Source organism: Grammomys surdaster, unplaced genomic scaffold, assembly GCF_004785775.1.
Source record: "Grammomys surdaster isolate TR1022 unplaced genomic scaffold, NIH_TR_1.0 275, whole genome shotgun sequence".
NCBI classification, from domain to species: Eukaryota; Metazoa; Chordata; class Mammalia; order Rodentia; family Muridae; genus Grammomys; species Grammomys surdaster.
Genome location: NW_021604716.1, coordinates 1,649,925 through 1,673,945, shown reverse-complemented (window position 1 = coordinate 1,673,945; position 24,021 = coordinate 1,649,925). Strand labels below are relative to the sequence as shown.

General features: G+C 41.1%; 1 protein-coding gene and 1 long non-coding RNA gene across 4 annotated transcripts in view; one reads left to right on the top strand and one right to left on the bottom strand.

Annotated features, from left to right (window-relative positions):
• Positions 1–2,450: 2,450 nt before the first annotated feature.
• The window catches only part of Cry1 (cryptochrome circadian regulator 1), a 52,430-nt gene continuing 30,859 nt past the window's right edge, over positions 2,451–24,021 (top strand). Inside the window, exon 1 of one of the 3 annotated variants that reach the window (XM_028776949.1) lies at positions 2,451–3,175. In XM_028776949.1, coding sequence (XP_028632782.1) covers positions 3,018–3,175 — 158 coding nt within the window. In that variant the 5' untranslated portion in view covers positions 2,451–3,017. Of the gene's footprint in view, positions 3,176–4,510; positions 4,599–24,021 lie in introns of those variants that run through there. The other 2 variants (XM_028776950.1, XM_028776951.1) reach the window with 2 other exon arrangements.
• On the bottom strand, positions 3,111–4,221 carry LOC114628972. The gene is made up of 3 exons (XR_003712577.1): positions 4,050–4,221; positions 3,622–3,762; positions 3,111–3,279 (listed from the first exon to the last, which is right to left on the bottom strand). It is a non-coding gene; the product is annotated as an uncharacterized LOC114628972 (long non-coding RNA).

The window sequence follows — 24,021 nt, the reverse complement described above, 5'->3', positions numbered from 1 at the left end:
GGCACCGGGAGAGCCACATTGTCTCTGAGAGCACTAAGAGTCCATTCCAGGTTTCTGCTGGTTTCTGCTAGTCCCTTGCTTTGTGGCCAGACATAATTTCAATCTTCATATGGCATTCTGTCTAGACACATGTCTGTCTTCACGTCCAAACTTACCTTTTATTTTAGGATACTTGTCACATTGGATTAGGGAACAGCTTAATAATTACCTCATCTTAAATTGATTACCTTTAAAGACCTCATTTCCAAATGTGACCTTTTTCGCAGGTAAGGGGGTGTTCTAAGAATTTGAAGGAGAAACAATTCAAGGTAACTAGCTCTGTTCCCTTCCTCCTTTTACCTTTGCTGCACATCTGGGTGCCCTACAACTCTTCATTCATCTGCTCCTTCATCCACTCAATGAACATTCTGTTACACATGTCAAGCTCTTAAGGGGTATTGATGGCATACAAAAATAAGACCTTGTCCTTGAGAAGTTTCACTCTGGAGGGACACAGAGACACTTTTATATAGTGGTAAGTATTGTTTCTTGAAGCAATATAGCTAGATATTGTGATAAAAACTTTTTATTAGTCTTTGTAACAGTGTCACAAGTGATGTATCAGACACACACTTATAGGGCTCCAGAAGGCACTATATTTGTACTAGAGGTAAAGATTATTTTCACAAATTAGGGAGCATTTTATTTGGGTCTGAAGGGGTATGAGGAGATATACTTTAGGTAGTTGGAAGATGATTGTAGTGAGTTGTAGATTCCCCAAAGAGCATTCCTCTCTCAGCGGAAAATCCAGCACATACAAAGAATAAGAAACAAATCATAGACTCCATGAGGGCTGGGGTTGTGCTGTTAGGTTTGTCTGCTATCTCTTTTGAACACACCTGCTTCGTTCAATACCTAATGGCTCTGCTGGCCCTAGTTACACAGGCCAGTGACACCAGGTATCCCTGAAGCCGAGAAAAGGAGTATCCAAAGCTCATTTTGAGGCTTCCTTGAGCTGCAAAATGAGTTAAAGGCCAGCCTAGACACTTAGTGATATCCTGTTTCCAAACATAAATAAATAAATAAACAATCCTGGATATGCACATAGGTGATGCTAGGGCTCAGGGATAAGGGAAGGAGAATCAAGAGCCATCTCCTGTTACACAGCAGTTTGAAGGTAAGCCAGGGCTACATGAGACCCTGTCTCAACAAAAAGGGTATGGTACATCTAAGGCATGGCCTGTAGGTTATTGCTAGAAAGTCTAGGAAAGGTGCACATGCAGCCCTGTGTTCTAGTTAGACTTCAATTGCTTTGATAAAATACCATGAGCACAAGCAACTTGAGCAGGAAGTAAGAAGTTTGTTGCCATTTACAGTTATTGTCCACCATGGAGAGAAGCCAGGGCAGAAATTCAAAGCAAAACCTGGAGATAGAGCTGAAGCAGAGGCCATGGAGGAAAGCCGTTTTGGTTCCCTGTGTCTTCCTCAGCCTGCTTTCTTGTACAACTTGCCTAGGGCTACCTGTCTAATGGTGGCACCACCCACACTGGCCGGGTCCTCCCACATCACTCAAGAATCGAGTGCCCAAACTTCCTACAGGCAACCTGATGGAGGCCTTTACTCAGTTGAGGTTTCTCTTCCCATATTAACTTCAACTGACAAAAACAAAACAACAAGACCCAAAACCCCCAAACCTAATCAAGCTACCTTCTAAACTACACTTTACGTAGTAGATTAGGGTTGATAAATTGACAATGTATCAGCAGTATTATGAAATGCTGAGTAGTACTGACTATCTGGTATTGAACCTGAATTCTCCAGAGCTTGGGCAAAGGTGTCCGCCCCAAACAGTAAATAGGCTAAGGGGTTGGTTTCTGCTCCTTCCACAGCATGAGACTCCGATTGACACCGGATTGAAGCTGGCGGTGACTCCTCTGACTGTGCCTCTTGCACAGCTCCACAGTACTCTCAGGGTACAAGGAACAGGCTTCAGACCTTCCACACAGCCCATAGGAAGAGCCCTGGACGCGCTCCCGTGCCCTGGCCCTTCTCTTACACCGCGAGAGCGCACGCGCACCATGCCCAGCAGAGCGCGCGCCCGCGAGCTCCCCGCAGCCCCGTGCTCATCCGGGTCCCCGCGAGCCTTAGCCAATGGAGGCGGCTCCCAGTACTGGGAGCAGGTCTATGTCTCCTCCCTCTCCCCACGGCCTGTGGCCCCCGCGAGCGGCCTGGGGCTGATGAGACCCCAAGAGGCTGCGAGCCCGGCTCCCACGGGAGGACTCAGGTCGCGAGCGCCCAGCGATCGCAACGGTCCCGAAGCACCCCAGGTCGCGGAACAGGCTGGGGTCCGACCCAGTGTAGTAAACACACCTCAGAAACGTGAGGTGCCGGTGGTCACGTGGGGTGGGTGCTGCCCAATGAGAAGCCGGGGGCGGGGCGGAGGCCGCTGACGCGGCGGAGTCACCCGGGCAGCCTCGGGACCGGTGACCGGCCGGCGAGCACCCAGCGGCCTGGAGCTCTAGCCCGCGCTCTCCGAGCTCGCTGCCCACTCCGGGGCACACAGGCCGCATCGCGTGGAGGCCGCGTGAGCTCGTCTCCATCCGTGGAGTACGCCTCGGGCGCGTCACGGTCTCCTCGCGGACCGCCTCGATTGGGCAGGGTTTCCGTGACGAGCCTCCCCGGGTTGCTGCGACCAGCTCGGGCCGTCGTGGCGGCTGGAGCCCCGCGCGCTCGCCTGCGCTCCGGGGGTCTCAGGCCCTGGAAGGTATGCGTGTCCTCCGGACGCTGGGCGCGGGCTCCTGAAGGACGTCGTGCGTGGATCCCGGCGCCTCGGCAGCCTCCATTCATCTGCCAGCTGCGCGCTCGCCGCCTCCGCGCCCCGCCTCGGCGTCGCCTCCTCCAGGCCCCTCTCTGCAGCCCTTTCCCCACTCCTCGGGTGAGGAGGTTCTCCTGGAAGCGCAGGTGTCGGTTATGAGCCCGGCTTCCCTCGCTTGAAGCTCTCGGTAGAGGAAGTCGGGGTGACCCGCCGCGCCCCGAACATGGGGGTGAACGCCGTGCATTGGTTCCGAAAGGGACTCCGGCTACACGACAACCCCGCCCTGAAGGAGTGCATCCAGGGCGCGGACACCATCCGCTGCGTCTACATCCTCGACCCCTGGTTCGCAGGCTCTTCCAACGTGGGCATCAACAGGTGGCGGTGAGTCCGAAGCACTTGGGAAATCGATCAGGGGGTACACGAATCGGGTGTCGATGCCTTAGTGACAGAGCTGAGATTTGGTTTTAGTCCAGGGACCGAATTGCCTACACCGTTGAAGAGTTGTAGTCAATATTAAATAGTACAGACTTAGTAGTAGAGAGTAGCAACGGCCCTGAAACACTTTAGCTTTCACCCGTAAGTTATGTGTCTGTGTTGATGGGAGCTGCTTCCCTGATTTGTGAGAAATAACGAGGAGAATTAACCACCCCCAGATCTTAATGGCCTTGATATTTTAGGCCTCCGAAAGGGTTGTAATCTTTAATGTTGATGTGTGTGTCTAGGTAACTCATAGCGTGGAGAAAAACCATTCATTTATTATAGCGGGCTCCGGATTTAGCTTTCTTCCCCCTTGAGGTTAGGGGAGGAAAAGCAAGGGAAAGAATTACCTGATTTTTCTTTGCTCAACTCTCTGTCAACTCCTCCTTGTGGTTGACAAGATAAAGCGCAGTTTTTCTTTCGAGGCAAAGTATAATCCTTCTAGGGAATCGCTTCTGGAAGAAATCCTCCTGACGTTTTATGAGCTGTACCTGGAAAAATAGGATAGATGATTGTGCAGCAGAATGAGATCAAAGCATTCGTTCAGCAGATATATTGATAGCTTATGTGCCAGCCATATCTTTGGATATGCGGGATAGAGTTGTGAACGAGAAGTCAGCCCTCTTCAGGCATATGTCCAAGAAAGAAAAATATGTATGTAGTCCTTTTGGAGATGAGAAGTGCTACAAAGAAAAGACGAAGTAAACAGGAACAGGGATGGGGACACAGTTTAAAATAATGTTAGTTCGCTGGGGACATAGCTCACTGGAAGACTTACCGCAGCAATGTGAGTGAGGTTCAATATTAGGAGCCATGGGGGAAATGTTGATTGATCTGAAAATAATGGAGAAAGCGATCGCAGATTTGAAGGCGTGATGGGATGCAGCTATCTAAGGGAAGGACATCCAGGAAAGGGTTCTGAGGTGAGAATGTGCTTGATCGTTGGAAGGAACGGCCAGCCAGGATGACTGGAGCAAAACGACTGGGGAAAGTCCCGGGTGATGAAGTCAGAGTTGTAACGGGGCCAGATGAATAGAGCTTTATACACAGTTACTAAGGTCTGTGATTTTACTCGAGGAAAGTGGAAATGATGACAGGATTATTAGTAGAGAAGTGACACGATCTAACTTAAGTTAGAGAAAAGGTTCTTTGGTTGGGATTCTGAGAACATGATGAATCCGGCTTTGAAGCTAACAAGCAGTGGAGAAACCGCTTAGGAGACGTTCATTTCCAGGTGCAAGCTTTGAGAACGGCTTGCATGGATGTGCTGGCAAGTTGGTTATGAGGTTGAGCCGAACAAAAAGAGCTATGTTACCATAGTCAAAAGGTGAAAACAGCCCACATGCCATCAGCTGGTTAATGAACTTCATGTTGTTGTATGTCTGTGCACCAGTTACTTGGCCATGAAGGAATGAAGTATTGATGAATGCTATAAAATGTGTAGGTGAACCATGAGAGCTTGCTGGCTGAGAGATGCTAGTCATAAAACTTCATACTATATGATTGTGCTTATTTGGACTATCCACAATGGGCACAGGGACAGAGAGTAGGTTAATGGTGAGTTAGTCCTGGGAAAACTGGGGGGTCAGGAGGGTATCCCTGTGGGCACAGAGATGGTTAGTGGTTAAAACTTCCTGGAAAGTTTTTGTCAGAACACCTCCATGAGTTGCTATTGTGAGCTTCAAGAAGTCTGCTTATCTCTTCAAGACTCAGCCCAAATATCACTTTTTTCTGTGGTACCTTCTTTATCTGGTCTAGGATGATAGCGACTTCTGAACTCTTACACCATTTGCTTGTCATTGCTTCTTATATTTTCTTAGGTTGTACAGCTTTTGTAAATGAATATTTGTTATCATAAGTTGGTTTGGGGTGCTGTAACAGAACACCTTAGATTGAGTAATTTACAAATAAAAGATGTATTTCAGTACTAGAGGCTGAAAAGTTTGGGGTCAAAGCACCTAACAAGGGCATTTTACTTCATAGATGCATGCTGTATATGTTCTTAGATTGTGAAGGAAATGAAGACTCTCACAGGTATGATCATGGGAGTGATCACACTGGTGAGGGTAGAGGTCTCCTAACTTGATTGTCCCACAATACCATCACATGGAGATTAGGTTTTATCATAAAAGTTTTGGGGAATGGAAATGCAGCATTCAGATCATAGCAGGTATAATATGTATTCTTCTCTGCTCTTCCTGTTATGTGGGAAGGTTCTATTCCTAGGAATTTGCAGCAGTGACTACAACAAGGTCTCTGCCATTGCGGATTTTCCATTCTTGTAGAAGACTCTGTGTGTGTGTGTGTGTGTGTGTGTGTGTGTTGTAATTGAGAGAAAAAACAGAGCGTGAAAACATAGACCTAAAGGAAATGAGGAGACAAACAAACTGTAGGATATGGGGAGAGGGTCTGCATTCTTTATTGCATATTAACTGCACAGTAGTCACCTGATAATATCAATTTAATTTTCCTAGAGTTTAAGAATGAGGCACTTATTTTATTTAAAACTTAGATACTGTTGTATACCTGAAAGTTATAACTGAGAACCTTGTTAAAACTTCATTAGCTAGGTGTGTGGTGTGTGCCTGTAATCCCAGCACTCGAGGATAAGAGAATCAGAAGCTCAGGGTCACCCTCAGCTGTATAGTGATTTTGAAGGCAGCCTGGACTATATTAAAGACTATCTCAGAAAACAAAATTTAAAAAAATTCAATGAATACATTACTTTTGTCATTTAAACTTTAACTACACAATTGAAGCCATCACGTATAAGACCTCTTAATCTACTAATATACTGAGTAGTTAGCACTAATCTACTAATGTCCCGAACTAAATGTATAAATGTGCCTGCATACTTACCCATTTTTCCTTCTAGTATATGATTTCAGTAAGAAACAGATAGGTCATCTTTGATACACTTTTCTAGTTTGATTATTTAACTTTTTATTCATATTTTTTAAATGTCTCTAATCTACAACTTTTGTTCTTTTAAATACTACAGTTGTTAGTTCTGTTCTTATTTTCCTAATAGGCAATTGGATTTTCTCTTTTTTGGGTCTAAGGTTTGCTGTTTTTCTATTTTTCTGGTCATTACTCGACACGATGATACACATCTGTAATCCTAGGACTCAGGAAGCTAAGGCAGGAGGATTGTTGAAAGTTAGAGGGCAACCTGTAGTCCATTAAAAGATGCTGTAGAAAGGAAGGAAGGAAGGAAGAAAGGAAGGAAGGAAGGAAGGAAAAGGAAAGAAAGAAGAGTGGGAGGAAGGGAGAGAGAATGGACAACCTCCTACAAAAATAATAAATAATAGTAATATTAAAAAGAGTACCTTTACAAAAAGCATGAGGTCCAGGGTCCACTTAGTTTCCTAGTTAGTTTGTTGAGTGACTTTTCCCAGAGAGATGTAAAGTAACGTCTACTGACATCTGAGGAAGGGCAATGAGAGAACAAGGAAAAGATTCCATCCAAATCCAGGCTCATAGAAAAGTTGAGTTCATATGCAGAGACAATGGTGTGTTGTATTCTTTGCCCAGGCTCTGTTCTCTAATAGTGTAGGGTGACGGGGATGTGAGATAGTAGGACTTCATCAGCTGTGAATATTCTTTAGGGGTGCAGCAGAGGACGCCTTAGTCTTTCCAGCAAGAAGAGTTTCAAGGTCTTCCAAAGCCCCGTCACCTACTTCTGCCCACCTTCCTCCTCCTCTTTCCTCTATGTGTCCAGCACTTCTGGAATTTCCTCCATTACTCTCAGCTCTGCCGTCTTGCTGTTAGAGTCTCATCTTCTTCTCGTGGTCACGGGAGTGTCTTGGGGAAGCTGATTTCTTGCAAATGTAATATGCAAACTCAAAAGTAATACATTTAAACAAAATTAAATTAAAACCAAACCAAAATTAAGATTAAAAACAAGATTAAAGGCGTGCACCACCACTGCCTGGTGGTAACTTTTTCTTAAAGACTGACACAGTGAGTATTTTAGGCTTTGTAAACCATGAGTATTTCATATTTTTATTTTATATTCATGAATATTTTCATATTCATATTTTTACACAACCCATTACAGATATAAAATGGCTTTCAGGCCATACAAAAGCAAACAGTGTGTATTCATCCTATGGACTGTGGCCTACAAATCCTTCTGTAGCTTATTCCTTATTTGAGTATTTTTGTCTTTGAATAGTGTTTGTTTTTATTTATCTGATTTATATTTGCTTTGCCTTTTTCCTTAAATGCTGCTTCCTCTTCCTGATCTTTCTTTTTTTTAAGGGTAGTAGGGGGTTTTCAGGATGCTATCCATATGCTGTATGGCTGAACTGCATCCCCAGCCCCCATTTTAATTTTCTGAGGTAGGATCTCAGAGTTGCTGAGGTTTGCCTTGAACTTTGAATCCTACTGCCTCAGCCTTCAAAGTAGCTGCAGTTTCAGGCCTGTGCTACCAGGTTCAGCTTGAATGACTCTTCTATAACATAGATGAAGAACCTGCTTTCAGTTCTTAACCTTTGATAACAAAATATGATCCTTTCACATTTATTGTTATTGCTGACTTTAGATTTTTACATTTGCATTATTTCTTCCATGTTTTTCTTTTTCCTCTTTATTTTTGTGTGAATTTTATTCTTTTTAGTAGATTGACAATTTTTTTCTTTTGTTTTACTAGGGGTTATTTTAAATTTCTAACAATATATTTGGACCTAATTTTATCTTCTTAACAATTAAGAATTAAGGAGTGTTTTTGAACCTAACAACACATTTTCTTTTGCATCTGCTGTCTCCAAATTTTAGTTCTATATTTTATTTCTAGAGTATTTTTCAGCAGTTAAATTAAACTTCTATGGCCACATTAGTCATAATTGTTTAGAATTGACTGAATTTTTAACTGTTTGATGACCATTATTTGTGTACCAGTTTTTGATATTTTGAGTCCCAGAAATTACCTTAAATTATTTATTTTCCTTTTCTCTGGATTTCTTTTTATTCTTTGCACACTGGGGTAGGCTATTCATTTGTTTGTTTTGAGATAGGGTCTCACTATATAGCCAGAGTGATGGTGTGGTAACCCTGCTGCCCTGGATATCTGAGTCCTGGATTATAGGTACACACTTTCCACCATTCTGGCTATTCCTTGGATTTTTAAATAGTCTTAAGATTTAGATAACATTAGGGCTTTTAAAATAATGACCTTTTTAAAAAGAAAATACTCTTTATAACAGAAACCAAGCAAATCAATATAGTACAAAGAGGCTTAAAAAAATCTATCAACTAGAAAGTACATCTTAAATATTGTGTAAATATTCAGATATTTCTTTCAAAAAATTTCAGATATCTCTGCACATTTAATGGTAGAAGTTTGAGTGGGAAATAAAGTTTGAATAGGGAAATACCTATGGGTTCATATTATATTTGCCATTTTAAAAAAAGGACTTAATACCAAGCATGGTGACACATGCCAGCTCCTGGGAGGTGGAGACAAGAAGATGGGGAGTTGCAGGTCATCCTTACTATATAGGAAGTTTGAGCCCAGCCTGAGCTGCATGAGACTTTCAAAAAGCAGGAGCTTCAGAAATGGCTCAGGAGTTAAAGTACTTGTTGCACAATCAGAGAGATCTGAGCTTAGATCTCCAGCTTCCTCACCACTCATGCATGGAGACAGGCGGATACTAAGAGATTAGCTCCAGCTTCAGTGAGAAAACCTATATTAAAAAATGAAGTGCTAGATGTGGTGGCATAAGCCTCTAATCTCAGCTCTAAGAGTCACAGGCAGGAGGAGCTCTGTGAGTTCATTGAGGCCAGCAGGTATACATAATAAAGAGAGCTCTATTAAATAAATAAGGAGATCTGAACGACACCTGGCCATGTACATGCATACATACAAGCATGAACACACCTGTACACCCCACACAGACACACACGTGGTGGGGGGAGAGGGAGACAGAGAAGAGGGAGAGAGAGGGGGTGGGGAGAATTGCATTGAATTAAACATGAGGAAATAAGATACACGAATTGCTGAAGGGGATAAATGGATACAGGTATCAGAATAATTGTTTTATTGAACTATAAAATTAGTGTTGGTGTGGTCAGTAAGATTATCACCTTCTTAGTTACAGGGCAAGGTTAGTAGTGGAGCTCTTGCCCTAGGTTTAATGCTCATTACCACCACTAAAAAAGAGAGAGAGAGACAGACAGACACACACACCCAAGTGGATATACACCAGGAGTTGTACTGTTGAAAATAAGAGCTGGGCAGTGGTGTTGCACATCTTTAATCCCAGCACTCAGGAGGCAGAGGCAGACTGATATCTCAGTTCAAGAGCAGCCTGGCAGCCTGGTCTACAGAGCAAGTTTCAGAACGACTGGGGCTACCCAGAGAAACTCTGTCTCCAAAAACCAAAATAGAAAGAGAAGAATACACTTGTTCCCATATCTACAGGGATATTTTCCAAGATGTTCCCAGGTACTCACAGACACCACCAAATATAAAACCATATATATGTTTATCAAGCACTATAGATATGTATGACACTTAAAAGTTACTAGCAATAACTAATAAAATAATTTTAACAATATAGTTCAATAAAAGCTATTAAAATCTATATGAGTTTCTGATACTTCTGTTTAGTGATGGAGGCCTCACTTGACTGCAGGTAATTGAGAATATAGTCAAAGAGACGACTGATAAGGAAGAAGCTACCATAATCACTTTATTGCTATTAAAGAAGAGTTCCACATGAAAGTGCATAAAACCATCTAGAGAGACAAAGCAGTCTAACAGGAGAGGGGAGGGTGAAAGAAAGATAGATTGGTTGATTGATTTCTATAAATAGGTATTAAGAATGAGCGGGGGATATCTCTGAATTAAGACAGATTTATTTAGCAAGGGAGTCTCAGACTATGCCACTTACCTCTCTGATGTCACTTCACAGAGAGTAGAGACTGCGTCCTGCAGATCTAGCATTGGAGAGGCTGAGACAGAGGGAGGGGTCTGGAGAGTGTGAGACCATCCTGGGTTATAAAGAGAAACCTTATCTCAAAAAAAAAAAAAAAGAAGAAGAAGAAGAAAAGAAAAGGAAAAGACAAGAAAGCGGGGGCAGGGGAAGAAAAAAATAATGGAAGCTCATGTATTCTTGGTTTTCCTCTGAGGATTATAAAATGACAGGGACACAAGGGACTTTAAATATTACATCTATCATAAGAAAAACAAACAAGCAAAAAAAAAAACTATCTTTCACCTCAAAGGGAAGAAACGAGCTTATTCTGCAGGCAAATATGAGTAACCTGGCCTGGGAACAGATTCAAGTTGCCCCAAATACCATGTTTCACTGTGGAAGTTAATTACATGAGTTTTATTAGTTACGGAACAAATAAAGTCATTAATCCAGGAATTTAACAAGCACTGGTATGGACTACAGTAGACAGGTTACAGCAGAGCAAAGAAACTCCTTAGACTTTCAGATTGTAGCTGGTGATATCCTTGGCTTTTGGGTTGGTAGAGGCTGGTGGTCTGTTAAGAACATATTTTAAAGGCTTCATGCTCTTCCGTCAGACAGGGCAGGCAATGAATGACTTTAGAGGAACCAAAAATACCCTAAGATAATTTGTTTATGGCCTATAACATATTTATTCTCCATAATCACACAGTTCAGTAATTTAGCCCTGTAGAAACTTTAACACAGACCAAGCTATGTTTTCCCTCTTGGGACTTCAGTTTACACACGTTTACTATCATGAGTAAACCAAAGTGGTGTGCCCTGCTGAGTGAGGCCTGCCTCCCTTATTCACCTTGGGCAAGGGGTAGGGGGCATCGCTAGCACAAACTCCAAAGCATATTACCTTTTGCATCCTTCTAACTCCATTTTGTTCACACTTACTAGGCCAAAGGTCAGGGCAACTAGGTAGACTTCCTTCTAGAAATCAGTCTCTAGAAATCAGGTGTGGTGATACACACCCGTAATCCTGGCAGGAAATTACAAGTAACTTCCAGGTTATCCTGGGCAGCATAGCAAGACATTTTCTTAAAACATAAAGCAAACCAGTCTCCTGCTAAATAATCTAAGCACTATGAGGATTGTTTTAGCAAGAAGTGGGGTAGGCGGTAGCTCTTAAAAGCAGATATAACATCCACCACAGAATATATACATCAGTGTCTATTTGGAAACAAACAACCAGAGAATGTCCATTACACATGAATACGGTTTTATAAATATGTCATAGGGCTAGAGTAGCTATTAGTGACAGAAGGTCTTGCCTACCCAGATGTGAGACTCTGGGTTTGATAGTCAACACTACAAAAAGTACTAGACACTATACTTTATAAAGATAGATTTATTTGTATGGCAGTTTCTCTAAATAGCATGCTGCTGTCCTCACCAGTCTATTTTCCCTGCCCAGTGTCATAACCTGAGTGAAAAGCAGATAGGGAAATAACTGCATGCAGAAGAGACCAAGTACAGTAGGGGGCTGTGCCTTGTGATGGCCTGCTCTCATGGAAACCAGCTTGATCTTAGTTAGGAGAGCTAAGTCAATCCCTTCTAAAGGTGCAGTATCTAAGACTTAGTCAGTTACTTCTAACAGGTCCCTCTTCCTCCTCCCCTTCTCCTCCTCTTCCTCTTCTTTTTTTTCTTTTTAGTTATTCAAGAAAGTTTCTCTGTGTGGCACTGGCCATCCTAGAACTCCTCTGTAGACCAGGCTGTCCTCAAACTCACAGAGGTCTACCTGCCTTTGCCTCCTGAATGCTGGGATTAAAGATTCTTCCACCACCACCACTGTCACTACCATCACGTCAGGCCCTCCTCTTAAAGATCTGCCACAACTTAGTACCAGTAAGTTAGATAACACGCATCCAGCTATGAATTGTCCAGGGACACACTCAGAACGTACACTGACTGTACCAAACTTCAGTCCATCATTTGTCATGTTTTCCCACATGCACAGGCCTATAGGCATTTCAGGAATCTTTCCACTTGGCAGTTCTTGAGCTTTTCTGTTGTGTTTTTATGATTGACTCATCAGTTCATATTTTTTACCCTTGTCTACTGAAGCATCATTAAATATTGTACAGTACTTGATTGGGTGTTGGGTGTTTTTGTAACGATTTCCTCCTCCATTGTAAGTACTTAGAAGGTATGAATCCAGCAGTTTCCTTTTACCTTTTCTTCCATACCTTGTCGTCATCTGTAATCTCCCTACTTATGCCTGAAACATATAATTTAGACTTTCCGTCAGTGACAGCTTCTGAAGAAAAAGGCTTTTTATGAAACTGTGTCTTATGTGTTTATCTTAATTATTGAAGGCTGTTTTGATGAATATAGAACTTTATGTTTTGGGGTTTGTTTATCTTGTTAAAAATACTGTGTCCTCTCTTAAATCCCATTGTTGCTATTGAAAGTGATTGCTCCTTTAGAGGGAAACTGTCATCTACACCCCATAGCCACATTGAAGTTTCTCATGCAGTCTTTGAAAAAGTATGGAACCATACAGAGGTACAGAAGGTGTGTTTCTGCAGAGTTTAGACTTCTTAGAGGTAGGAGAGGTACTGAAATCATTCCAGGGCCTTCTTGCAACACATGGAAAATTTAAACTTGGGCTGCAAATCTACTCAAGAGTTAGTTCCTCCTTTCCAGCTTACCCTTCCCCCTTTATTCAGAGAGCCAAGGAAATCTCACCATAAAGTGTGGAGGGGGATTTCTTTCTGCCTTACCCCTTCTCTCCCTTGTATGTGTGGCTTATTAGAGAACTGTTGGCCTAAAGTGTCATGCTTCAAAGTGTCTTCATTCAGACACTTTATGTCTTACTCTAGCTTTTTATCAAACTTTGTCTCATGTGTTTATCTTAATTATTGAAGGCTGTTTTGATGAACTTTATGTTTCTGGGCTTGTTTTCATCTTGTTAAAAATACTGTGTCCTCTCTTAAATCCCATTGTTGCTAAGCCTTGACTTCTGTCCCCCGGCATTGTAAAGCCATCAGAACCAACAGTTCAGGTTCTCTGGGGCCAACACTCTATTAGGGCAGAAGCTAATTATATGATCTAATTACCATTTGTTTAGTGGTTGTCTTAGTTAGGGTTTTATTGCTGTGAAGAGACCATGAGCACTGACAACTTTTATAAGGAAAGGTTTAATTGGGGCTGGCTTACAGTTTCAGAGGTTTAGTCTATTATTGCCATGGTGGGACATGGGAGCATGCAGGTGGACAGTGCTGGAGAAGGAGCTGAGAGTTCAACCTCTTGATCTGCAGGCGGCAGCAGGAGACTGCCACACTGGGCATAGCTTGAACATAAGAGACCTCAAAGCCTGACCCACACTTCCTCCAACAAGGCCACACCCACTCCAACAAGGCCACACCTCCTAATAGTGAGCCAAACATTCAAACAAGCACGAGTCTCTGGGGGCCATTCCTATTCAGACCACACAGTAATTCCTTATTTACTATTAGGAATGCTTTTAGGAAGACATCTTATTTATCTATTTTAATTTCTGTTTTAGTGAGAAGATTGCCCTGAATAACCTTGGTTATTATTTAAAATTGAATGTATTTGATCTTTGTGTGTGTATATATTACCTATATATGTAAATATATAGACTTAAATATACATATCATCTATACTCATATTGCTGTTCTCATTTTCTTTTTATCTTAAGATCTTAACTATTTTTTCTATATTTTAAGATTATAATATAATTACATTGTTTCTTCCTTCACTTTTCTCCCTACAAATCTTCCCTCATATACCTGGTTTTTTCTCTTTCAAAATTTATGGCCTCTTTTTTCCTTTTTTTTATTAGAAAAATTGTTTTTCATATAAAATATTTTGATCATGTTTTTCTTTTCCCTGTTTCTCCCAGACTCTCCGTCATGGGCTCTCTTTTTCATTAATTGTTGTTATATATATATGCATATATATATCCAAACCTACATACGTAAGTACCACCTCTTCAGTCTGTGTGATGTTACTTGTATGTACATCTTTAGAAATAGCCATTGGTATTAGATAACCAACGAGTGTGCTCTTCTTTGGGCAAGCCTGTCTTTCCCACTGTCAGCACTCCTTAGTTGCTACCGTTCCTAGTGTAGGACTGGGACCTGTAGGCTTTTTAGCATGTCTGTTGTAGTCCATGTTCAGCTCATGAAACTCTAGCTGGCCTGGTACGTGCTATGGACGCCAGGCTAGCCTGGAACACACATTTACCTCTGCCTCCTAAGTACAGTGTTGGATTTAAAGATGTGCACTACCTACCCAAGGAGGGCTTCCTTTCTCTGAAGCGAAGGGGGTGGGTAATGGGGGCAGGGATTTGTAAGAATGAGACTGGGAGAGGAGGGGAGGTTGCAGTCAAGATGTAAAGTGAATAAATCAATAAATTAATGAAAAAAAAAAAGACATGTACCACCAGCCTGGCCCCTTTTCGTTTCTAGTAGTTTTTATTTATGTCTTTTCCCTTTTTATCTTGACTAGCTGTTAGTTAAAGATCTTTTGAGAACTAAAATTACTATTCTTTTCTGTTGGGGTTTGTTGTCATTGTTTCTTCCTTATTTATTTACTGATATTAGGGATTGAATCCATGTCCCTGCACATGCTAGGCATCCATCCCACCAGTGAGCTGTAGTGACCAGCCCATCGCAGGACTTTCTTATCACCAACCTCTCCTCTTTTGTTTCTTCTTCATACTCTGAAGAAGCAGCTTCTTAAGCTTAGTAAGTTTTTAGCCTTTCTGGTTTTCTGGGATCAGCATTTTGGCAATAAGTGTCCCTCTACAGTTGTAGTTGACAATCTCCTTATGTGACAGTTTCATTTCACTGCCATGTAGGTGCTGGGAATTAAACTCTGGTCCTCTGCAAAAGTAGCAAGTGCTTTTAACAGCTGCTCAATCTCAGCAGCTCTGCATCAGTCGTTTTATTTTATGTTTGCTTTTTGTCATTCCTGTTCTGCTGCTTTATCTTGTTATTTTAATTTTATTTATCTTTCTACTACTTTGGAAAGTATACATTATTTTAACTATTCACTATTTATTATGAGTGCCTATAAATTCAAGTCTTCAATTAATCAATATTTTTTCTCTTTATTTGTAATAATATGTATTTAAATTGTACACTGATTCACCTCCTTCTGATGTGTGTTTCTAGTCTCCGAGGCGTCTTATCATTTATAAGGGCAGTGATGACTTCTATAGATAGTTACCATGTTCTGTGCTCTTTATTCCTCCTTGCATGTCAGATCTTCCACTTGAGATCACTTTCCTTTTAGCTGACCTGACTTTAGAGTTCACTGTAGTGGAGGATGTAGGGGCAGATTCACTCTTTCGTCTGAAGGTACTGCAGAAGAGTTCCATCGTAACACAAAACACTGAGAATCAGCTAGAGAAGAGCTCATGGTCTCAGAGATTTCGGTTTATGTGGCCACATTGATTGGACCTAGGTCAATGTCAGATGGCTTGGCAGGGAATTGGGTTAGAGCAGAAGTGGTCGGTGACCTCATGGTGTCTAGGAAACCATAAGAGGGAGAAGAGGAGAGGAGAGCAGGTCGCAAGTGTTCCCTTGATGCTTAGTAGTACTTCTATGACCAGGCCCTATTTCCAAAAAAATTCTCCTGCCTTCCAATAGTTCCACAAGTTGGTACTCAAGCATTTAGCATATGAGCTTTTGTTGATCATAAATATCCCTCCATACCAGATCCCATCTTCTTTTACACTGTGGTATAGAATATAGGACAGTAGTTATATTTTTTCCCCCCTGAATACTAGAAGCTGTTGTTTCCAATACTAATTCTATGAGGTCAACATACTATTTTTGTCTGGCTTTAAATATTCCCTTCCTCTGATGTTATACAATATAGTAAGTGAGACTTTGTGTATTACTCTATATTCTTTATGGATATGCCCAGCTTTCTGAGCCTGTGTATTGATGTCTTTTGTCAGTTTAGAAAATGTTTCAGTTATTACCTTTGTGAATATCTCCCTGATTTGTTTTCTCTTCTTTTAAAACTCCATTTGTATGTTTTATATGGTTTTACTATATATTTTATGTCTTTTTTATATTTTGATCCCCTTGGCTCTGTTTTATGTTATAAAGTGTTTTATGCTAGCCTCTTTCTTTCCATTAAAAATTGGCATAATAGTCCACATTCACTGTACATTTATATAGTATGTTATGATCAGATCACATTAGCATATTTATCACTTTGACATCTACTGTATCTTTATGTTGGAAACCTTTAAGTTCTTCCCTTTTATCTCTATGAACTATATAGCAATTATTATGAGCTATAGACACCCAGCTACGCACTAGGGCTGTTCCTTCTATGTAGCTGTTGTTTATACCTGTTTTCCAGTCTTCCTTCATCCCTTCTTTCTTTCTTCTTCCTAGCTTCTGGTAGCCATTGTTCTCTCCTATACTACTATGAAAGCAGCTTGTTTAGCTTCTGCATACTATCTCAGTATATCTGGATTATTTCACTTGAGGCAGTGTCCATGTTGCCTCAATTCACAATAATTGTCTTCTTCCTTGTCCTTGCTAGAATTTATTATTATTTTTCTTTTTTGATATAGCGACTCTAGAAATTTGTATTTCTCTGATGAAAAACCTTATTATATTATTTTTCTTTATTCTGTAATTGTTGTAATTTATTATAGTGTTCTTCTAGTGGGTATCTAAAAATAACAGCAAATATAACTGATTTCTTAAAGCCCAAATAAATGATGTGTTTTTCTCTAAAAACACAGAGACCTTGGAATATGTTGACTCCCTTTGGTTCTTGCTCATCCCAGGTGTGATGGTTTGCACATGTGACAGTATGACTATGGCATGAGCATTTCTGCCAAAGCTCGTATAGAAATTTAATTGACTTTGGGACAGTATTAACTAGAGTTTTAAGAGTTGAGTGGGTCCTGTGGTTATCCCTCATGAATTAATTAAAGCTCTATTTCAGAGTAAGCTGTCCCAAGAGTTGACTCCTGATAAAAGAGTGAGTTCTGCCCAATTCTGCTGTCTCCCGTGTGCTTGCTAGCTCCTAGCCATGTCTCTGCACAGTTAGAAGGGTTCTGACCACTCTATTCTCTCTTGGACATCCCAGTCTCTTGTGAACCAAAGAGTTTCATAATGATTTAGCTGAGTTGTTCTGTAAGAGCAGCAATTGTATTTTAAAGATAGACTGTTAAGATTTGCTCTTGTTATAAATGCGGAGCTTGGAAGAAAGAGAAGTCACGGATGCTGGGATAGTGCTCACCATTGTCCAGTTTGTCTTTCTGACTCTATTCACTTTCCAGCCTTCTCTGCAGTCTGCCAAGGCTATGCTACTACTGTGGACAATGAGTTATGTGAAGTGCTTAGCTGAGTGAGGCAAGTCCTCTGTATGCTTCTCTGAGTCTTCCTCTCCTGTGAAGGAGGCCCCTCAGATCAAAGCAACTGGAATGGTAAAGCTACTATTTAGAGGGTAACTACCTGGAGCTGCAGTATAAACAAGCTAAAAAGGCCGGATTTGGTAGCTACTGCAGCTACCAATACAAGCCGGTTATAATCCAACAAGTAAGTGAGATAGAGATATTTGGAAGGAGAGTCTAAAGTCACCTTCTAAAACAGATGTTTGGCATAACATCAGTAAGCCCTTCTGTGGCTCAGTGTATCTGGAATGTACCCCAAAGACCACCCTTCACGTATAAGATTCTGTCCTCAGCCAGTAGAGCTATGGGAGTTGATGAAACCTTTAATAGTTTCAGGTTCAGTGGGAATTATTTGAGATACTGGGGGTATACTTTTGAAGAGGACTGTAGAGCCTTTGTACCTTCCATTCTCTTCCTCTTTCTCTTGTTTCTGAATCATTCCGGCCACACACTTCAGCCATGATGTGCTGCTGTACCTCAACAGCAGCAAAAGCAGCAGGCTCTATGGGTCATGGAGTGGACCCTCCAAACCTGTGAGCCCAGGGAACGTTGTTCCTTTTATGAATTTATTTACTTCAGGTATTTGTTACACTGAAAACTGAGTATCATACTACATAAAGTTCTAACCCCACCTCCGTATCCCTCTGCTCTGTCCTAGTCTTCTCCATAGAAGTTATAGCCATTATCATTTACTGTGATGCTTCAAGAGGCTGGAATTTACACCAGGTAGACAGGGCTTAATGTCCTGACTTTGCCAGTTTAGTATAGGAAATTTCCCTAGCTTTTACATGCTTCAGTTGTCCATTATTAGGAATTTAATACTACTTACATCAAAGGATTATTGTGTGTATATAAAGAGGTTCCTATCTAATACTGATAGACACTTTCTAACATGCAAACTGTGGTTGTTGTTGTTGTTGTTGTTGTTGTTGTTTTCCTCTCTTGCCAGAGACCACATCAGTGTGTGGTTCAGAGTCATCCCTCCATGAGTTTTTGGTAGATGGGTGGTGTTACGTGGCTGACATTCTTTGTAGTTCTGTCCTTATGAAAAAGATCTTGGCCATTAGTCAGATCTTCAGCACACCTGAACACTTACCATATGCTTGTTATGGAGGGTTTTTTTTTAAAGTAGAAATTTTTTTACTATTATTAATCTCAAGGCCAGCAATTTAAAGTAAGAGAGTTAGACTACAGAAGGCATCAGACCTAGATCTAGGACAGCATGCTTTTAAGAACATATTAGGCAGATGCTATTTAGTTATATATAAGCCCTCTAAAGCCTCCAAGTGTATATTACACTTGATTTAGCCTGAGTTTGTGGAGTCACTCACAGCAGTGTCTAAAAATAGACAAGGAATATGATTTCTAGATTATAAATAGCTGTGGCATTTGTTTTGTTTCTTCTTTTTTTGAGATCAAAGAGGAATAAGGAAATTTTAGTTTTTGATCTGTCCTCTTTATGAAACAAGAACCTCTGTGAAATTAAAATTATCCATTCCTTGAATGTTTAGTAGAAGTTTTTCTGTAGAGCTGTGATTTCTTTGTAACCTTTTAACTATTGATTCTCACCTACCTCCACCCAACCCTATTTTTTGAGACTGTCTCTTGCAGGCCAGGCTGACCTTGAACTCCTGGTTCTTCTGTTTCTACCTTCTGAGTAGTTGGATTATAGGCATGCCATGCCAGCTTTGAGTGTTCGTTGTTCTGCTTGGCTATGTCATCCGACTGGCCCCTACTTAATATACAGCCCACACAGGCCAGTGTCTCAACTGTTCTCTTGCTTCTGTGTGCCACCACCCTTGATGTCAGTGTTCTCAGTAGCTAGTAGGATCATTTCATGCATTGCTTTTGCACTTGAGTCCACTTTGGTAACTTTATGTTTCTTCAGGTCATGTGTAGTCAGGAACTTATTTCATCTTTTTATTTTTGTCTATATGAACTCTGTGTGTGTGTGTGTGTGTGTTTGTGTGTGTGTGTGTGAGAGAGAGACAGAGAGAGAGAGAGAGAGAGAGAGAGAGAGGAAGAGAGAGAGAGAGAGAGAGAGACAGAGAGAGAGAGAGAGACAGTGTGTGTGTGTGTGTGTGTGTGTGACCGGGGGAGTGGGGAGGGCAGAGACATATGAATACGGAGACCAGAGGCCAATGTTGCGTGTCTTTTAAAATTATTTTCCACCTTATTTTTTGAGACAAGGTCTCAGTGAGTTTACTAATTCAGTTAAACAGGGTGGTTAGCAAGCCCCAGGGATCTTGTCTCCACCTCCACAGCATTGGGATTGTAGGCACACAGTACTATACCAAACTGTTTACATAGATACTGGGAATCAGCGCGAGGTCTCCATGTCTGGCATCTCCCACAGACCCTTACTTTTTAATTCATTTCCATAACATTTCTTCATACTGTCTTCTAATTTTAAGCCATCAGTATCTGAGAGTATGCCTTCCCTCCCTCTTAATATTGCATATTTTGTTTGCCCTGTCTTATTTTCTTAATCAGTCTTACTAGAAGTTTATATATTTCCTTTTGTTTTATTTTACTTTATTTTGTTTTTTTTGAGACAAGGTCTCACTCTGTAGCCTAGATTGGCCTCCAACACATAGTAACTGTCCTGACTCAACTGCCCGAGTACTGGGACTGTAGGTATGAGCTACCGTACTTCTTATATTACTTTTGTATTCTTGCTTATGTTACTTTCTTTATATGATAACTTCAACCTTTTTCTGTTATGAATTTGTATTCTGTTTTCACATCATTATAACTTGCTTTTTCGACTTTTTTAGGGGTTCCTGCTGTTTTTCTAACTTAATTTAAAGTCTTCTTTCTAGTAAGTATTTAAGCCGATATATTTCCTTCTAAGCTCCTATTGTGGTTTAGGCATTGGATTGTGTGTTCCTCAAAGTTCCATGGCTGAAGACTCCGCAAGTGGGTGCTGCTGTGAGGTGATGGACCCTTAGGGGAGGTGGGCTCTCGGAGGGAGTACTCTGGTCATTAGTGTGCTCTCAAAGGGGACAGAGGTCCACACCCATCCCTTCTTTCTGCTTCCCAGCTGCAGATGTGACTTATTTCCCTCCACAGTCCTACCATTACCTGTGGCACAGAGGTCCAACCTATATTCCAACAGCCAAAATTACAATCTGAATACACTACTGCTCTTAATAAAGTTAGTTATCTCAGACATTTTGTTGTAGTGAGGCAAAACTGACTAACACAGGGCCACTGAAGTGTGTTCAGCAAGGTCTAGCCGTGTCTTCATTAATTTTCAGCTCTAAGCATTTCCAAAATGATTATCTCCATGGCCTCACACCCCCTCTCCAGGTTTCTCTTTGATTTCTTTTAACTCTTTCCTTCCCACAAAAGCCTGCCTAAATCTTTCTCCTTGTTACCTTGCTGAAGATCCATGTGTATCATGAGTATGTAATTTTCATAGGTTGTAAAAAGTTGTCAGATGTTTTCAAAACAAGTGCAGCTCAAGTTACTCTTCCTCCGTTTTGTGATTGATTTACAGTGGAACTTTTGGTGGGATTTCTTTGTAGCATGTATTCAAGTTAAGAATCTGAAAGGATTTGGGGTGTGTGTGTGTGTGTGTGTCACATGTATTCCTGCTGGGGGACGTGAGAAGGCATAGAGAGACATTAGCTGTCTCAGATTACTACAAACCTGGCGCTACTTACATGCAATGCTCTGCTGGAAGTGTTTGCTATCTGTAAATTCCTTGAATTTTCAATGAGATAGCACATTCTCAGGGCAGGTATTTGTCAATGAAATGCATTTTGAATTATTTTAGATATATAGACAGTGTGCATACAGAAAACGCCTATATTATCTCCAGCTCCCTCTAATATTAATATATCTTTTTTGCTAAAACTAAGAGACTACAGTATTCACTAAAGTCTAGCCATTATTCAGATTTCACTATTGTTTTTTTTTCTGTTCTAGAATTCCATACAAAATATAATATACTGAATATAATAAATATTTCTTTCATCTGTTTTGTAATTATTTCTCAGGATTTTCACACATTTTTATGACCTTCATGGTTTCGAATATTGTTTCTCTGTCTTGAAGAATGGACCTAAGTTTGGGTTTGTCTGATTTTCTTTTTCATGATTAGACTGGAGTCATAGGATTAGGAAAAATGTCTTATTAAAATGGTCTTCTTGGGAATGGAGAGATGGCTCAGTTAAGTTCTCAGTGTCCACATGGGAGTTCACTACTATCTGTAACTCCAGTTCCAAGAGATCCAGTGCCCTTTTTTGGTCCTCTGAACAACAAGCATGCACATAGTATACACACATACATGCAGACACACCCTTACACATACAAAAGAAAACTTAAACCACTACAGTGGCCTCCTGTCACATCACCTGAGAGTGCGTGACACTGACGTGGTGATTCAGTGTGGTTTGCTTTCTTTGGTTAGGGTTTACTCTGATGGTGCCACTGTTGCTCATGTCAATTTGATGTTTACTCTTTCCACTCAAGGGTAAATTTTATATCCTTCCAAGGCTGGGAAGAAATAGGCAGTTTTTTACACTGACTTATTCTGTGACTTCATATTTGCCATATTTACATTTGACTTTGGAATGAAGCTTTTGGAAGCTCTGACTAGAGAAGCTTAGCTTCCTTACTCTGATGAGTCTTGGGTTTTTACTTTCTGTCTTCCTTACCTGGATTAAGCTCAAGTTTTCCAGGGCTTTGTAGAAATCCTCAGGCTAATGCTGACTCTACCACCCCACTTTCAGAGCAGCCCAGGGAATTATTTTAAGAAATGTTCAGTTCTGTTGTTTGTGAGCTTATTAGCTATTTCTGTTAGAGTATCTTAATCCAGTGTACTGTCAACAAGGTTAGTAAAAGGCTTCATTTGGCATTGAAGTTTAATACATTTTAAAGTGGTAAAACTTGAGGCATGTACACATTATTTTAGAAAGTATGATATTTAGTGTAGTTATGTTTGTTCAGTAACACTTCCCCACCATTCTCCACATTTATGAGTGTTCTTGATTTAGGCATTGTTGTTTTCTCTGATTGCCTTTCCTGCTTCAGTGTCTTGCTTGATTGACACACATGATTCTTTCCTACCCCAGCACACACGCACACTTTGGTTTTTTCTGTGAGTAGAAACACCTCAGCAGATCTAAAAGAGAGTGGAGAATCACTATGTGTGGAATACCTGGTGTCTGGGAGGAGCTTGTTTCCATCCTGTGACTGAAGTTCTTCACTCCCATTTACCTGACCCATTGTGTCAGGTGCTGTTGAAGTGTCGGTCTCTGGCTTGTGACACTATTGAAAGCCTTGTAGATCATGATGTGCTTTTGTAAGTGGCTTAGTCCATTGGTAGAGTCATACATTGATGGCATGAATGAGAAATAGTAGAAACTAGGATATGGGACCTAGATGGAAGGAGTACATAGTGGGATAGGGGTGGGGCGTGCCCTGAAAGGTAGTCTTTTCATTCTGCCTGCCTGCTGTCCACCAGGAGGGGGGCCCTTTTGCTCCACCTCATGCTCCCTACCATTGTGTTCTCACTTAAACAAACGCCCATGGACTGGACTGAAATCTGGAACTGTGGGCTAAGATGCAGCCTTCGTCTTGTAAGTTCCTTTTGCAGGTATTTTGTACAGAAGGAAAAGTGAATTGATGCAGTGCATACTCATCCCCCACTGTGAGGGAAAAGAGGACAGCTCTAGTCGTCCTTGCGTCCTTAAAGCTGTCTGATTAGTTTTTCTGAAACATTTTCTTGTAATAATTCATGCAAGAAAGATACAGACAACCATGCTGATTAAGCCAATTAAAAATGATGAGTACCTTATTAGCCAGGAACCAGAAGCGGGCTCTTGCCTCAGTCTCTTGGTGCCTAAGCTCAGGGATTCAGCCTTTTAAAAGGCACAACCCACACAGAACACAATTTATATCAGAGTTAGGAGAGGGTCAGCATAACCTCGAAATGTTTATTCCTACAAGAGCATAGTAATTAGTTCACACATAACATGACAGCTATCTTTGACATATACCTTCTTTAGTTATTTTAGTTTACAATAATTATTTGTTTAATACATCTGGACTATGGTCAAGGTCAAGGCAGATGTGACTGTCCATGGGTAGAGGTCTAAGAACTGTAAACCCAAATAGAGTCAGGACAAGACAGCATTACCTTAGTCATGCCATTCTTGCATGTTCTATAGAAAAGTAATGTTAGATGCAGAGGGCACAGCTTTGGAGTCAGACATAGTCACATTAAATTCTTTGATGTTTAGGTTGTAAACTTAGCCTTTAACTGCTGAGCCATCTTTTTAGCCCTTAAATCTTTTTTTAAATCTAAATATTTTTACATTTATTTGTGTGTGTGTGTGCACATGTGTGTGCACATGTGTGTGCACATGTGTGTGCAC